This window comes from Sinocyclocheilus rhinocerous, unplaced genomic scaffold, assembly GCF_001515625.1.
Source record: "Sinocyclocheilus rhinocerous isolate Xijiao unplaced genomic scaffold, SAMN03320098_v1.1 scaffold1, whole genome shotgun sequence".
Classification (NCBI taxonomy): Eukaryota; Metazoa; Chordata; class Actinopteri; order Cypriniformes; family Cyprinidae; genus Sinocyclocheilus; species Sinocyclocheilus rhinocerous.
Genome location: NW_015638974.1, coordinates 874,001 through 892,196, shown reverse-complemented (window position 1 = coordinate 892,196; position 18,196 = coordinate 874,001). Strand labels below are relative to the sequence as shown.

The following is an 18,196-nucleotide window of genomic DNA, read 5'->3' as shown; positions in this document are numbered from 1 at the left end:
GTGAAAAATTTAAGGGGGTCTGAATACTTTCCGTACCCACTGTATATATATATATATATATATATATATATTAATACATTGAGACATGATATATTTTTTCAAGATTCTTTTTAATGAATATAATAGAAATTTTAAAAGATCAGCATTTTTTAAATATAAGTAATTTGTAATAATTTAGTCTTTAATGACACTTTTTGATCAATTTAATGCATCCTTGCTGAATATTTTTTTTCTAACGAATGTTTATATAAATATTTAATTTTTAATTTTTTTAAATTTTATTTGCATATTGTTTTTTTCTGTTGATGAACTGATTCATAGGTTGTGTGGTGTCACCACCTGGGGAGAAAACTTCAACATGCTTTAGTGGATGTTTGTTGTTTGGGGCTTGTAGCAGTATTGTGATGTTTTCACTTTCTCATACCGTTCATTTATCTCTTTGTGTGGCCTTAAGCAAATATTTTTTCTTTCTTGTTATGTCTTGTTTCTTCTGAGTCGTATGTCGTGCTTTGAAACTCAGGTATTCATTTAAGCAGAAAACATTGGTAGGGCTTTGTTTATAAACTAATTATTTCATTCCAGCTGTTAGATGAGCTTTTTCTGTTCATCAGACTGGAAAGTGAAAATGTAACTAGTAAAAAAAGGGTTTCACAGCGATGCCATAAAAGAACCATTTTGAGTTTCCCAAAGAACCTTTCAGTGAACCGTTGTTAAAATAGCAATGTTTTTCTTAGTGTATTTTAATAATCCAAAGAACATTTTTCCACTGGAAAGGAAAAAATTTTTTTATATATAAACAAAACATTTTTTTCTTAAATGTATACATGCATGTGTGTGTATTTATATATGCATAATATATATATACACAGTACACGCACATATATTATGTAAACAAAAACAATTATTTTGGATGTGATTAATCATTTGACAGCACTAATATATATTATTACACTTGATTTTAATGGAAACTTATCAGATTGTGAAGTGAATGGGAGTTCAGGATGTTCTGGATCCCTCTTCATCCAGAAAATTGCGTTCAGCTTCCCACCTCTCTATCTCTCTCTCTCTCTCTCTCTCTCTAAAGAGACATATTATAGGTCATTTATGGTTTCTTAATCCATAATCTTTATTAATTGTCTAATGAGTGATGTCATTTTGATGGAACATCTTATATTGAATTCATGCCTGGTTGAAAATGGTGAATGTCTTGACATGATTTCTCGTTACCCCACCCCTTTCCTGTCTTTCTGGGGGGTTTTCTATTACGTATGCAAAATCTCCCCAAATCTGCCACCTCTCCCTAATCCACCAAGCACACAAAGACGGTTTACACTGTGTGTGTGCATGTTTGAATTGTGATTACACTGGAAACAGTTTGAATTTGATGTGGGTTTAAGGATTAAGTTTGTGTCCGCCTGTAGCCAAGGTGTGAAGCACTGTGGCCAGGATGCAGTGTGTGTGTGTGTGTGTGTAAATGTGTGTGTTTTATTTGCTTATACGTGTGATTGTGTGAGCACGAGGTCTGTTTTCTTTGAGGAGGGAAGGGTGGCGGTTTCCCTTCGAAACATTAGATGAGAAAATAATCAACAGTACAGTAATAAAATGATAAATATTACGAAATATGAGAAGAAATACTGTGTAAAGCACTCATCTTTGTTAATTAACACGGTCCAACAGCAACACCAGCAGATGAGCTTTCAGAGAGAGGCAGTGTCTCTTTAGCCTCCCTTGAAAACATTATGTTCTCATAGAAGATGTGAAGCATGGTGTGAACGTGAACGGAGAGAAACAGACGAAAAGTCATGTAAGAGTGCCTTCATAGCACTAGGATTGGCGTATTACTCATTGCAGTAATACCCATCTGTTGTGATTGTAACTGGTCCGTAAGTCAGCTTCAATGGCTGTTTTGTAGTTGTAGTTGGTTTAAATAAATACATTTAGTGTTGGTTTCTTGTTGATAGACTAGAGTAAGATAAATGCTCAGTTAACCCCGAAAATGGGTAAACAAATCAATTAACTCACATGAATATTGTACTAAATGCTTTTCCTTGACCAAAATAACCAATTTGATTTGCTCTCTGATTTTGGACCCCACTATTTGCCACATTTTTCACAATTTTTCATTGCTTTCTCTAAAAAATGTTTAACATCAAAAACAAAAAGCACAAATATTCTTACACTCTATCAGATATTCCTTGTAACAAAATGTCTTAAATTTACAGTAAAAATGTTTCAGGTATTATGAGTTGGCTTATTAGTGTCTGTATATTTTACAACTAAATGTAAACTGAAAATGATGTACTAATGTACATCACTAATTAAAAAAAATAATATTTAAATAAAATATATTCATATTTTATGTGTAACATAGGGACTTATACGGGGAATGTTTGACAGTAAATTATACGGTCATTAATTTGTTTTACTTGTAAAAATCACAAATTTGACAGTATTTTACAATAAAATTACATATTTTGTTAAACCATTTACAAATTCTCATATATGGTATATATTAAAGGGATAGTTCACCCAAAAATGAAAATTTAATGTTTATCTGCTTACCCCCAGGGCATCCAAGGTGACTTTGTTTCTTCAGTAGAACACAAACAAAGATTTTTAACTCGAACCGTTTTTTGCCCGACCGTATTTATTTGACGTCATGTGCCGGATGTTGTGAACGCGCTCAGGACAGTTGGACATTTCGGTGGATCAGAGGTAAAAAACGATATAAATACTGTTCAGTTTCTTGCACAGACCGATCGTTTAGTGTCTTAAGAAGGTTCTACTGAAGAAACAAAGTCACCTACATTTTGGATGCCCTGGGGGTAAGCAGATAAACATCACATTTTCATTTTTGGGTGAACTATCCCTTTAAGGTATTCTTCAGTTAACCAATTAATAGATTTTTACTGTAAAAAAAAATTTTTTTTGCAGTGTCTCGATTAATATAAAGTATACTTATTTAAAAAGAAATATTGCATGTCACACTGGACAATACAACTTGTCACTGCTTGAAATTACATGCTACCCAACCAAATAATAAGGTAGTAGTTAGGGTCGCTGTAAGACATGTTTTGAAGCTACAAACAAGATTCACTTTAACTGAAAATCTATTTGAACAAGAAAATAGGATACATTTCAGATTTTTAAAACATCCAAAATTTTATGTCATAACTTTGGTTTACTTTTTTTTTTTTTTTTTTACTGAAAATGATGGTGCAATGTACAGATATTTGTGTCTACGAATGTAGTTTTGCACAAGGTCGCGTGTGTGTGCGTGCGTGTGCGTGTGTGTGCGTGTGTGTGCGTGCGTGTGTGTGTGTGTGTGTGTGTGTGAATATGCTGTGTGACTCTTGGCCCTGAAACACAAACATATCAGAGGCCACCCTCTGCCCCGATAATCCTTTCAGATAGAGGTGATACACACACACTAAAGAGAGGTAATTAATAGTGCCACAGAGCAGCTCTTATGCACAGAGGATTGGATGAAGGAGGGGTCGCCCTGTCGTCTTTTTTTTGTTCCCCCTGTCAGTCTTTCTCCCTTTTCCGCCACATTCGAGCATGAGCGTGATAACAGGAGCTCAAGGTCAGGGAGGGGGGCACAGCGTATGTGTGATGGATGGAGGGTCTTCTTACACACCAATTTGCATGAGATATCAACAGGAATGAGAAAGAAAAATAGATGGATAGACGGGTGAAGGTACAGTAGAAAGGAAGAAAGAGACAGGTTAAAGGACAAAGAGATGAATGAACAACAGAAAGATTCAGAAGTAGTGAGAAGTGAGCATTAGAAACATGGGTAGAGAAATGGAAGTTTAAAAGCAGAGCTGTTTTTGTAAATTAATGGAGGCACAATGAAGAAATTTTACATTTTCTGAGGAAAATATGAGCGCTGCAGTTGTTACAGTATGTGATGGCTAGAATTAGTGGTTGTCAGTGGTTTTTAGCACATTGATATCTAGTTGGATTGGGAATGGAGAACCGGATCTTCTCTTAACTGTTCTTAAACGTCTGCTTTCTTCCACAGATGTGGATGGAACATCATACTAAAATACTCAGACAGCATGTCCTGAGTCTACAGGAAAAATACGTTTTCGCTTCATTGTAGTTTCAGTCTGAATTGATAGTGATGGGAGAGAAACTGCAAAATAATACAAAAATAAGAAATCTACGTCTTTCTTTTAAGTTGTTCTCACTGGCTACTCATAAAAACAATCAAACGCTGCAACCAGTATGGTCCATATTGCAAACAAATGACTCATATGAGCTGATTCGTTTTAATGAATCAGTCGTAAAGATGCTGGATTTCATCAACGATTCACTGAATCAGTCGGAGTTGATTGTGACTCACTGAACCACAAGTCATTATTTTTGTCTTGCCCAACTCAAAATGATAGAGAACTGTGTACTGTTATGTTTGCTTAAGACTTCTAACATTTAAATGAATCTAATTATTGAGTGATTGTTAATATGGCAGCAAAAAAAGATACACTACTATTCAAAAGTTTGGGGTCGGTAAGATTTTTTAAAATGTTTTTGAAAGAAGTATCTTTATTCTCACATATGTGACCCTGGAGCACAAAAGCAGTCTCAAGTCGCTGGGGTATATTTGTAGCAATAGCCAAAAATATATTGTATGGGTCAAAATGATTGATTTTTCTTTTATGCCAAAAATCATTAGGATATTAAGTAAAGATCATGTTCCATGAAGATATTTTGTAAATTTCCTACTGTAAATATATTAAAACTTAATTTTTGATTAGTAATATGCATTATAAGTTTAAAGGTGATTTTCTCATATTTAGATTTTTTTGCACCCTCAGATTCCAGATTTTCAAATAGTTGTATCTCGGCCAAATATTGTCTTATCCTAACAAACCATACATCAATGGAAAGCTTATTTGTTCAGCTTTCAGATGATGTATAAATCTCAATTTTGAAAAATTGACACTTAAGACTGGTTTTGTGGTCCAGGGTCACATATAGTGCATTCATTTGATCAAAACAGTAATATTGTGGAATAGTATTGATTACAATTTAAAGCAACTTTGTTCTGTTTTAGCATATTTTTTAAATGTAATTTTAATGTATTCCTCTGATGGGGGGGAACTGGTGGTGTCTTTGTGATGGAGATGGAGCAGTCTCCAGCGCTGAGCTGATAATGACCAACGGTTCTAATAGCATTCACCCCTCCACCCTTTAACCACTCAAGCGGAAAACGGACAGAAAGAAAGAGAGAGAGCGTGTGGAACGGAAGAAGATATGTTTAAAATATGACGTGGTGTGTGTCCCGGCTTATTGAAAATGCGCGTATATGAGTGTGTGTATGTCTCGACGCCCCTTGAGGAGACATTAAAAGACAATATGTGTGTAGTTCTCGGCCACACACACACACACGCAAACACGTTCGCACCAGTCGGCTTATCCTCTTTATCGTGCTGTATTTACGGAGGGCGATGGAGCGTGAAACGCCTTTAGGCTCCTCGGGACCAGATGGAGAAACACACACATACACACAGTCACACACACACACTCCAAAGGCGGCCTTATCACCAGCGCAAACAGTAATATTGTGGAATAGTATTGATTACAATTTAAAGCAACTTTGTTCTGTTTTAGCATATTTTTTAAATGTAATTTTAATGTATTCCTCTGATTGTCTTCAGTGTCACATGATCTTCAGAAATCATTCTAATATGCTGATTTGCTGCTCAAGAAACATTTCTGATGATGATCAATGTTGAAAACAGCTGTGCTGCTTAATATTTATGTGGGAATGCATTTTTTCAGGATTCTTGATGAATAGAAAGTTTAAAAACAGCATTTATTTGAAATTGTAGCAGTATAAATGTTTTTACGGTCACTTTTGATCAGTTTAATGAATACTTGCTGAATAAACGCATTAATTAATTTTTTCTTTTTTTTTTCTTTTTTACTGAACCAAAATTTTGTAAAGTAGTGTACATTCTGAAAATTCAGATTTTTTTGTTGTTGTTCTTCTTATAGTTCTACTTTTTTAATGAAAAAGAAAAAACATATATAACCAAACAATGGTATTTTCTTTCTTTCTTTCTTTCTTTCTTTAACTGGAAAAGGGCTACTAAATAGGTTATAGGAATTGTACTATGAATCAAAAGAACTGAAATTGCTATGTGGAATAAAAATTAAAACTAAAACCAACAATTTGCCAATAAATACATCCGATAAATTACATAAATAAATTCCCGAGTTGCTAGGTGGTTTCTAGGTGGTTGCTTAGTGGCCCAAGTACACACACACACACGCAAACACGTTCGCACCAGTCGGCTTATCCTCTTTATCGTGCTGTATTTACGGAGGGCGATGGAGCGTGAAACGCCTTTAGGCTCCTCGGGACCAGATGGAGAAACACACACATACACACAGTCACACACACACACTCCAAAGGCGGCCTTATCACCAGCGCATTACTGGGATTTATTGATACCCTCGGTAATCACTCCCTTATATCACCTCAAAGAAAAGAAAAAAATACAGATTATATGAATGTCTGCGAGAAAGTCTGTGGGAGGAGGAGACAGAGTGGATGATGGGAGAAAGAGAGTGTGAATGTGTTCATCATTCACTAGCGAGATGGGAAATGTAAGGGAGGTTTATAATAACAGAACAGAGTGAAAGGAATTGAGTGAAGTCGAGTAATATAACGCAGGTAGTCGGCTGACATACGCGCTCACAAAGGGCGCAGCTGAGGGGCCGAGGTGCAGTCACACACCTGACATGAGCAGAGTTGTATTCTTGTGTGTGTTTAGAGAGTCTTCTGGTACTGGTTGCGGCTGATTTCATGTCACCCTAATTGGAGGTTTCTTGACCTTACTGCTTTAACTTGTCACACAGTAGATGCTTCTGATACAAATGGGCACATCAACCTTTACTGTTACGAGTATAGCCTGCTACAAGATGTTTAGTAGAATGTCGAAGCTGCTCTTTTTCACACTATGAAAGCCTGAAGTGACCAGCGACTGTGAAAAATGCATATTAAAGCATCATAAAAATGGTCCATTGTTGGAAAAGAGCAACATTCTACTAAACTTCTCTTTTTGTGGTCCACAGAGGATAAAAACTGGGAGTAAATAATAACAGAACGTTCATTCTTAGGTCAATTATCCCTTTAAACAAGTGGTTCTCAACCAGGGGACCGGGGCCCACTAGAGCTCCTCAGGGAACTTTCAAGGGGCCCTCGAGGGCTTAGAATAAGCTAAAACAACAAAAAACTCAAGATATTTTTTAATTGATCCCCTTTTTTCTTTGAAGAACTGGGGTTCCCACTGGATATACAAGGAAACCTCAAATTAAAAGTGCGTTTTCTATACCAGGAAAAGTCATGTGAATTAATTAATGAAGTCTAACATAATGGGCATTTTTGTAATGAACTTATATTTTTTATCTGTAAAATATTTTATTGTGAGTAAAAATATTTGTAAAAATCCTTATTAGTAAATCATGGATTACTGGAAGAGTAATGTAAATTCATTGGTTAAAAAATGGGATCGCTGAAGAACTTCCAGTTCCTAAAAATATTTAAATCCTGAAAATTAAATCTATTTTAAATTTATAAAAAAAATTTTTAAAAAAAACTGGCATGTCTGTAGATTAAAGTAAGTTTTCAAAGTGTAAATGGGACTGGGGGCCTTTAAGTATCATTGTGACAATCAGGGGGCCTTGGGGTCAATAAGGTTAAGAACCACTGTTGAAATTGTACAGTACTGAGTGTTAATGAAGGCACTGCTCACTATTTTTCTTATAGACTTCAAATATAAGATTTAATGTTTTTTATGCATTTTGCTCAAAGGTGGCAGTCAAACTCTCATTCTGAAGATTTTTGTGTTCAGTCTCCTTCTGCTTCTAACTCTGTATCTTGTTGTTTCTCTGTAGACCACTAATGGACCCCTCCGCAAGCCCAGTGATCCAAATTCCTGCAGGAAACCTGCCTACTGCTACAACTGCTCTAAGAAAGGACACTTCGGCCATGTAAATGGATCAGCCTCATCTATGCTGATTGCTGGTTGCTTTCTGCAATAAATAACAACCGCAACAACCACTCAGCAAAATATTTTAAATACCACATTTCTAAACACACACACACAAATCAGAACCCCTCATTGACCGCTGTGTTGGTCCTTGTTACTTCAAACTGCTCTATTTGTTATACTGAAAACCGTTTTTACCATTAATCTATATTCATACACAATATGCTAAATAAAGTACAGCTGTATACACTAGGTTGAGGTCAGGATTTTTTTATATAGCTTTGTATACTTCTATTCAGCAAGGATGCTTGAAAATGAAAAAAAAAAATCTATTTAAAAACAAAAGCTGTTCTTTTGAACAATCTATTTATCAAAAAACAAAGAGAAAAAATTGTATCATGGTTTCCACAAAAATATGAAGTAACTGTTTTCAACAGTGATAATGTAGGGCCCTATGAAATCAGTTTTTATTTTTCCCAAATTCAGTTTTATTTATTTTTTCAAATTCTGTTTTTCCAGACTTTTCTAGACTCTGTTTTAATGGTTAAATTACATTTTATTCATCAAAAAGCATGTCTAATTAATTGAAATCATGAAACTTGCACAACTTAACAGTAATTTATTAAAAGTTTTTTTTTTTTATGCATTTTTAAGGCCCTGTGAATTATTTACTTAATTATTACGTTTTATTTAAAAAAAAATTTTAAATCTCAAATTTAGTTGTATTTTTACCAAATTCTGTTTTCCATTAATTTTCTGGATTCCATTTTAGTGGTAATTAAAAGCATCTCTAAATAATTTATTTTATAAAAAAAATAATTTATTATTATTTTATTTCTTTTTTTTTCACAGAAATATTGTGTTGTGCATTTACATTTTTCTGGTAAATATTCCTTAAAAATGATGTTTTAATAATAATTTTATTAGTAGTAGTAGTACTATCGTTACATTAAGTAATATTTTCTGTCACAGTTTTTTCAAGTTAAACCAAACTTTTATTTTGACGGGTTGCCGTGAAGACCTTTAAGTTTCTGTTTGTATATGATATGACAATAGATTTTCTTAAAAGAAACGGTAAAATGCTCATGAAGTGACTGTGTGTGTTTTCATTAATCCATCCAAAATTTGGAAAAATTCCATGACATTCCGCGTTATACAGTAAATTCCATCTTTATGACTGGATTCTGCGATTCCATCCGCATTTTCCGCATCGGGGAAATCATAGGGCCCTAATGATGATAATACTAACAATTTTTCTTGAGCAGCAAATCAGCATATTAGAATGATTTCTGAAGGATCATGTGACACTGAAGCCTGGAGTAATGATGCTGAAAATTCATCACAGGAATAAATGACATTTTAAAATATATTCAAATAGAAAACAGTTATTTTAAATTGTAATATTTCACAATATTTCTGTACCATGATATGAGATTAAAGTGTGTGTTTTCTGCAGGAATGCACTGAGAGGAGAATGTATAACGGGACGTATCCCACCCTGCCATTTATTTCCTATTATGACACAAAGAAGGACATGAATTGCCGGAATCATCGACTTAAAAAGCAGGCCAAAGGTTTGTTAGATAGATTCTTTCTGATAAGTTGAATTGATAAAGGCTGATCTAAAGATTGAGACCTAAAGATTTAATGACGTGTGTCTCTTACAGAACTTCAGGAAGCCGGATTGATTTCACCTGATGGAGCTTTCGTTACAAATACCCCCCAACCGCCCAGAAAGAAACAAAAAATCAGCCAAAAACAGTCTCCATACGCACACAACACTCACACCAACAACCAGCTCACGCCGAAGAGACGCATCGCACACACACCCAAACACCATCCACAAGCGCACAAACAGAACACACACTTGAATTTCAAGCAGAGCTCACAAACACCAGGAAACCACGGCAAACACACGCCTCAGAGCAGGTTTAAACCACAAAAGCAAAGCCAGAAGGAAGCCAAAAAGAAAACACGATCTGAAGGTATAGTTTTAGATGAAGACGCAGACTTTCCTAGAGGCTGTGAAAAGAGCCCTCACACGACAAGAGTTTTTTCATCACCTCGCAAAGCCAATGTGACGCTGAATAAGCCCTTTGCACTGGAAAAGAGCAATAAAAAGAAACCGGATAAAATATCGAAAAAGAAGGAGAGGAAATGGAGAAAGAGACAAAAAAAAGCTACAAAAGGTTCTTCCGCGTATCCGTCCGATGAAAACCTCTTTCTGATTAAACAAAGAAAGGTATGAAGATAAAAAAGGCAAATAGTGTGAATGGGACGTCAGGTGATTCTCCGTCTGCTGGTGGTTGGTTTTGGCCCATCTTCCTCCATTCACATGCTTTTGTGTACAGTATTAGGGCTTTTTAGGGTTGTCCAAATCAGACCTCTCGCCCAAATTCAGTAAACTGCTCAGTGCTTGACTGCATTATATGATGATATTCATATATTAAATTGACAATAAAAAGTGCATAATTTTTTTGGGGGGGAAATGTAATACTTTTAGCAAACATCAGATATTTTAAAAGCAGGTGTCCTGCTTGTTCATGACGAGTGTATAGAGTTTTATGTACATGCTGACTTCTGTAACATCATGATTAAATTAAAGTCTGTTTGTATTGATAATCTGTTTGAGATCTTTTGTATTAACATCTTTTTTAATGAATATTCAATTTTATTTTAAGGTAAAATGCAGGCTTAATATGCCTTAATCTTCTGAAAAGCATGACTGTAGCACCATCAAAACCCTGTCCTCTGGTATTTTTTTTAAGAATCCCACCAGTACAACCAATGGTTGAGTTTGGGGGCGGGGCTATCTGTTTGGCCAACCAATGGCCAAAGTGGAAACCTGTTTAAAAGCAGTCATTATTTCTGCAGTTTTTTCTAAAATGAAATATACACATTCTGTGCTTGTATATTTTTGCTTTCCAAACAGGATGTGCATTACATTGATACACCAGTAGGTGGCGACAAGTGTCTTAATCAGTAAGTCTTTCAATCATTCGCTCAACCAATTCCTCAAACAACACCGATTCATTCAGAAACGAAATAACACTATGGTCTTTTGCTCAGAGATGCTGAACGAGTAAGTTCTGCGTTGACTTCGTTTAGAACTGTTATTGTTGGTGGATCAAAATCAGGGCTGCTTTTGACATCACTTTTCTCACGCTCTCACGAGTCGACACAACGATGCGGGATTCATTTTCGAATGGGAGAAAAATATAATTTCTCAAAATAGATGTTCAAGCAATGTAAATGCAGACTAATAGATTAATAGAAAAATATTAGAATTTTCGTGTCAAAATATTGTTTAAATGCGGTTGCAATTATTTATAAAAGTAATGACTAGTAAATCTTGAAATTCTCTCACTGTACATTGCTATTCTTGTTGTGGTAAAAAGCTAATAGTTTTGCAGCACTGCGGCAGTTATTTTACATAATTTTATGATATACGTATATTTATAGTATTAAAAATAATATATATATATATATATATATATATAATAAACATTTTCACTCCAACTTGAACTCAAAAGTTGTCAGCCCTGCAAAATAGGAAATGGCAATATTATGTAAAGTTATTCAAAATGAGCTTATTGTTTATTGGACTCGCAACCATGCTCTTGATCTGTGTGGCTGTGATTTCCTTTATTTAAAAAATCTGTCTGTTGAACTGAAATCTTACTTTCAGACAAAAAATATGTGCTCCACCTTTCACCTCTCTCCCGTGATTATCTTCTTGAGCTCCAGGTGTTGTTTAGGGCTGTTCAGCTTTAAAGTAATGACAGGCAGCAAACAGCTGGTTAAGTGGTTAAACCAGTGCCATTTCCTTCACTTTCCCTATTTTTCACTTTTTAAGATCCCACATTCCTTCTTATTATTCCATGCAATTCCTCTTTTTCGCTTTCATGGGTTGTGTTTTTGCTAAGAACAATATTTGAGCTCCAGAAGAGTCCAGATTTGTTCAATTGTTCTGTGAATGCGTGTAATGTTGTTCTGCTCTGCAGGACCGTGTGTGTGTGTGGACATTTATGTGAAAGTGTGTGCCATCGGGCTTTTATTGCCTGAAAAGTTTTTCAACAGTAAAAGAGGAGAGATGATTTCTTAAGCCAAATATAAATCCAACACCAAACATGGCAGTCCAGCTTACATGCAGAAAGAAATATCTGATTTTTTTTCCTGAAGATTTGCAGACAGTTTGTAAACTCAAGAGTCCCCCGAGGCTTGGCTGAGATGTGTAAGAGAGATACAGTACGATGTGAGTGAAGAAACATATAGTCACTATTGAAACGGAGTCACACAAGCTCACTCACACTGATTTATTCTGACTAATTCTTTAGAAGTGATTACTCAGGCTTTTTACTGGCATAGTTGGCCACAACACATTCCCAGCACTTTGACTCAACATACAGCCCTCAAAACATTCACAGTCATTCACTTAAGTGTAATTAAACCATGCTCATCACCATTTTACTTTCAAGGACAGTATTTGCCCGTAAAATCTGTTTTAGGTCAAGATAGTAAGAACTCCTTCCTCTTGAAACTAAATTTGCCTGCAGATCTGAATCTCGCCTCCACCACTGTGGTCCATTTCTGTATGTGACATGTCTTTTTCATTAGTCCAGTTCTCAGTGCAGACCAACTAGGGCTTAATAAAAGCTATATATATATAAATGGCCAAAGGCTACAAAAGCATATAAATATAGCTATGAATATAGCTTTAAACCCATGAAAGTAATAAAATAATGAAAAATGGGAAGAGTTTGTGGTTAAAATAGATGTTTAGAGTTTTTTACGGTACTTTTTTATGGACTCTGCATATGTGCTGATTGCTTGCCAGAAAATGTCACTCGATGCTGAGCATGGCCAAGTTTATGGAAACCATGACAGAGATGGAATATGATTTAAAAAGAAAAAAAAAAGTTTTGGTTTGAACTGAAAATGTAATTGATATCCTCAAACATTTCTGTAGCAGTGTTATTTTAGTATTATTTATATATTATTATTATTATAGTATTCATTGATGTTTTGAATGAGCTTGTATTATTTTTATTTCAGTATGCATTTTAATTTTAGTTTAAGTTTGAGTAATTTTTTATTTGTTATTTTTAGCCATTTTTATTACTTTTTAATAGATTTTAAGAATAAAATTATTTAATATAAATTTTAGTAGTTTTTGTATTTTTCATCTAATATTTTATTTCAATTATCACAAACCATTTTTAATAGTTTTAGTTAACAACAACACTTCTCTAGTTTTGTCTCTAGTGTTACTGCACTTGCATTAAAGTCTTAAATCACACTGATCATGTCAACATTTTATGTTTTCACTGCCTAGTAAAGAAATACATATAAAACGAAGGCCTTGGTTTTTAATGCACCCAAGTGAAATAAGACGTCTAGTCAAGTTTGTGTGTGATCTGGTTAGCATTAAGTTGAATTTTTTGGGATTTTTAAAAAAAATTTTATCAGCTTGTGTCAGTACAAGGTCTTTGACAAGCGATGTACTAATAACAGCAAAAATAATTTACTCAGGTGTTATTTAACCATTAGGAACAACTTTCATAGTGTCTATAGCACATGCAAAAGAAAACTGAACTCAGTTCTTTGCATTTTGCTGCTGTGGCTGCACACTTCAACCAAACATGAAAATTTGCTGAAAATGTACTCACCCTCATGTCATCCAAGATGTAGTTGAGTTTGTTTCTTCATGGTAACAGATTTTGAGAAATTTCTTACATCACTTGCTCACCAATGGATCCTCTGCAGTGAATGGGTACCGTCAGAATGAGACTCCAAACAGCTGATAAAAAAACGGGCAATGGTTTGAAGTTAAAAACATCTTAATAATTCATCTGTTTCTTACAAACACGCACCTTTTCTCTTCACAAGACATTAATTGATGGACTGGAGTGGTGTGGATTACTTGTGGATTACTGTGATGTTTTTATCAGCTGTTTGGACTCATTCTGACGGCACCCATTCACTGCAGAGGATCCATTGGCGAGCAAGTGATGGAATGCTACTTTTCTCCAAATCTGTCCTGATGAAGAAACAAACTCATCATTTCAGCAAATTTACATTTTTGAGTGAACTATTAGGTTATCCAGATATTTCTTTCTATAAATACTGCATACTCCACATCCTTCTAGTGTTTGACACTGCATTTTGCATACTAGGGAAATATGAATATTTGTACAGTGGGAACGAGACTGAGTTACAGGGTTCCCACGGCCATGGAAAACCTGAAAATAACATATTACAGTTTTGATTTCCATGCCTGAATATATCATGGAAATACAGTTTTTTTTTTTTTCTGCTCCTCTCTCAAGTATTTCATTGGCTAGACCTTGCTCTTTGTGAGTGCTTGTGTAGAGTAAATCTCGCCCTCAAGCCAGTGAGATACCATCAGTCTCGTCTGTCTGTTCAGGGTCTTATTGGAGATGTTTGGACACTAATATAATTAATTTAAATCTTTCTAAAAAGTCATGGAAATTCACTTGTAGGTGTTCCCCTGCTCTCTCTATTGACAGTGCTGTGTTTGTATTTTGCAACTGCATCCTCTCAACAGAATCATTCCACCTTTAGATTCGGGTTGTTTGATTTAGTACACTTGGGAGACATCCACTGTTATTATGTTATTTACTGTCCATACTAATCCACAGCGGGCATGTAGAATGCAGGGCTCAGAGCTGTTATTAAGTATGCTTAGTACTGACATTCCTCTCCAAATCCATGTACTTTTGGATGAGTCTCTGTCGAGTTTCCAGCTATCTGTTTCTGTGTCTTAAAGAACTGTCTGCGAAGGCTGTCAGAGCCTTGTCTGCATTTTTATTGTGACTTGGATATTTCCTCCAAGCAGTCGCGGAATGCATTTCTCTCTGTTTACCATCCAGAAAGATAAGCAAATGTGACTATTAACCATGTAACACACTATCCACAATCATAAACATGTACGGATGCACGTCATCTAAATCACTGCACTGCAACAGGTGTGTAGTCGACAGTGTGCGGATTGGGAATGTGTCCATTTTATGCTTGTAAATCAGTGTAAAACCCCACTATAACCCTCCTTCCTCCTCTCAACCGGTGCTTCATACTGTAGCTTCCAGGCAGAACTTAATTTTCATAGAGAGCTCTCATTGCAGAAAACGGCTAACAACATCAGTGGTGGTCACTCAGTCTAAGCAGATCTAATAAAATAATAACTGCCAGTAAGTGGAGTTTTTAACTTAAGATGATTTGACTTTAGACAAATTATGCTTGGTCTTAAATCAGACTCAGTCTCAGTTTTTTTTACTATATCAGATTTGTGAACAATATTTGAGAGAAATAGGCCTTTTGTGTACATAGAAAAAGTCTTAGATCTTTGAGTTCAGCTCATGAAAAATGGGGGCAAAAACAAACGTGTTGCATTTATAATTTTGTTCAGTGTATTTTAGTGTTTTTTTTTCATCCTGAGTATATAATCCATTCTCTCTTTCACTTTCTTTTGTAAAAACTTCAATCTTCTGTATCAAACTTACTTACTGTAACTCAATATCAGATTATCTTCAATAAAAACCAAGCTTTGGCTTGAGATGACTGTTATGACTCCAAAATGGTCTAGCGAACATAAAACCCAACAAATGCACGGATTAATCCACATTTCCCTCATTAAAAAGAAGTGCACTTAACTGTATTTAATGTGCACCTGTACTGTAATATAATATTAATGCAATAAAAGGCAGCTTAAGTGGAGCACCTTGTGATGGCAAATTGAAAGTTTTACTTTAAAGCACATTTTAAGTCGCACATTTATAAAGCACATTTATAACCCTTTGTCATGCTTTGAAGAAGTTCAAATATTTTGATTACTTGACTAACAAAGTAAAGCACTATTAGTCGGCTATTAATTATAATTTTAACTACCCAGATAGCACACACATGTCTGTTAAAGATCTCTTCATCTGGAAAGCATCTGCTGTGTACAAACATCTGATAGATGTCTATTAGATGTCAGTTTTACATTCCTTCTAAATCATAAACATCTTAAAGACATCTTCTAAACGTCTATTTGACATCTGATAGGCAACGTCCTATAGACGTATTTCAGATGAGCAAACACTAAAAAATACGCACTAAACTGCAACTTCATCATCACAATATTACAAACATATTTAAATATATGACGTATAAGTTTCAATCGAAAGCAGCTGTACTGTATGTAGTTTTGTGTTCTGTTGTAATTACAGTGGATAGCTGTACACGTACATTTGTTGCTGCCGTAAAGCAGCAGTCCGCTTTCAAGGTAAAAACATATATACAGTTGTTTTAACCACATTTCAAACATATTATAAGTAATTATGAAGATGTAAGTCATACTTAAGTGGTTCAAAAAAGCACTCAGTTAATTGCATTTAATATACATTTAAACTATACTACATGTTCATGTAAGATTCAAGATTTGTATATGTATATAACAAAAAATAAACAGAGATAATAAGATTTAATTGCAATTAACATGCATTTAAGTATTCCAAAACATTGCATTGCATTCAGTATGCACTTAAGTATATATATATATATATATATATATACACGACTATATATAAAAAGACTCACCTGTATCCCTATTTATTCATCCTGCGATTTGATTTTTATTTGAACAATTTTGCATGTGTGTGTTAACTGACGCATCCTGAGTGAATTATATTGAGTCCTTAATTGGGACTCCTAAATAAGAACATGGTTAAATCTGTGCTTCATGAGGACATTTTTGTGAATACTTCTCCAGAAACATTGAATAAATTGGAACATGTGTGAAAACAGGTGAATAGAGTTTAAATGATCCAAGAATGTGTCTCTGTTTGGAGAGCTAAAGTAATGCTCTGGGCTTGCATGCTAATAGAATCACAATTTTAATGTGTTTGCAATGAAGAAAAGTTGTAAGTCGCTTTGCATTATTGACCTGGAATAAAGAAACACAAAACCACTGCCACAAGAAACATTCCTGTCTGAGCTCCAGTAGTTTATGTGCGTGAAAATATTTTCTGTGAACAAAACTGACCAAATGTTTCAGTGCAGGAGTTCTGAATGCTCTTTCTGTTTTTCCTTTTAAATCTGATGTCTTGATATTCTCCTTTCCTCTACCGTTTGACGAGGTGAAGATCATTTGACCTCCAGAAGGTGTGCAGGTCATAGAAAAACACACACACACACCATCTGGACACAAGTGTGACATACACCCTCATTACTACAGAATTACACACCACAAGACACACTCAAGTATGCAAAGAGAAGGCTGGGGACTGCATTACAGATTGGGCCTGTTTTACATTTGTTTTTCTGTTTTAGTGGGTTTTAGAGAGAGAGAGAGAGAAAGAGGTGTTTGCTCTAATTCCCTGATTTGGTTCTGGTTAGGTCAGAATAAGCCTCTCTGAGTGTTAGAAAGAAATACAGAGAGACTGTGTCTGTCCATCAGAAAGTGATTGTAATTCTAAGCATTTTACAGCTTCTCTCACAGAGAGATTTCTTGGAAGGAATTCTTGCTGCTTATGAAAGAACAAAAAATGGGGTGAGTGGAAAGAGAAAAGAGAAAGTGAAAAAAGGGGAGAGAGGAGAGGAGGGAGATGTGTGCCAGTGTGTATATGACTCGCTGTCTGGGGGTGAGAGACACACGCACACACACACACACACACTTAAATACCAAAGAGAGAAACCCCCTTTCACTAAAATATTCTCATTCTCTCATTCTCTCACACAAACACACATCTCCATTCAGAGACGGCACCACTGCAGTACTTCTTATTAGGACAAGACATACACACACATTTACACACATATTAACTGTCTTTATCTGCTCATGGCTTGTGGGATGCAACTGCCGACCTGGAGCGGACACCAGTGGAGACTCATCCAGCATTTCCTCCGGATGAGCCTCCTGCTCTCCCTCCTGTGCCCACTCACAGAGCCTGTTCCCTGGGACAACGACTCCAGCAGCGGCCCTGGAGAGGTAAGAACCGCAGAGAATGACAAATGATACTAGGCGGCAGAACTGGAATGCATGCAAATGACTCTAGGCAAACCATGCTTACCCAGAACAAGATTTCAGTAGTATGTTTGAGAGCAACCTAATTAGAATACATTAATATGTATACATCAATATGCAGTATACTTGTAAAAATGTCTAAAAATAAAAAATGTAAAAAAAA

The 18,196-nt window shown here is 35.3% G+C and overlaps 2 protein-coding genes across 3 annotated transcripts in view; both read left to right on the top strand.

Moving 5' to 3' along the window:
• LOC107750461 (zinc finger CCHC domain-containing protein 7-like) overlaps positions 1 to 10,597 on the top strand; it is a 23,602-nt gene extending 13,005 nt beyond the window's left edge. The window contains exons 6-8 of the mRNA XM_016565831.1: positions 7,912 to 8,007; positions 9,463 to 9,580; positions 9,674 to 10,597. Of these exons, the coding sequence (XP_016421317.1) occupies positions 7,912 to 8,007; positions 9,463 to 9,580; positions 9,674 to 10,254 (795 nt within the window). The 3' untranslated portion in view covers positions 10,255 to 10,597. The remainder of the gene's footprint in view (positions 1 to 7,911; positions 8,008 to 9,462; positions 9,581 to 9,673) is intronic.
• A 7,147-nt stretch (positions 10,598 to 17,744) lies between these two features.
• The window catches only part of LOC107750434 (thrombospondin type-1 domain-containing protein 4-like), a 13,117-nt gene continuing 12,665 nt past the window's right edge, over positions 17,745 to 18,196 (top strand). For both annotated transcript variants that reach the window (XM_016565800.1, XM_016565799.1), the window contains exon 1: positions 17,745 to 17,997. In XM_016565800.1, the coding sequence (XP_016421286.1) occupies positions 17,848 to 17,997 (150 nt within the window). In that variant the 5' untranslated portion in view covers positions 17,745 to 17,847. The remainder of the gene's footprint in view (positions 17,998 to 18,196) is intronic.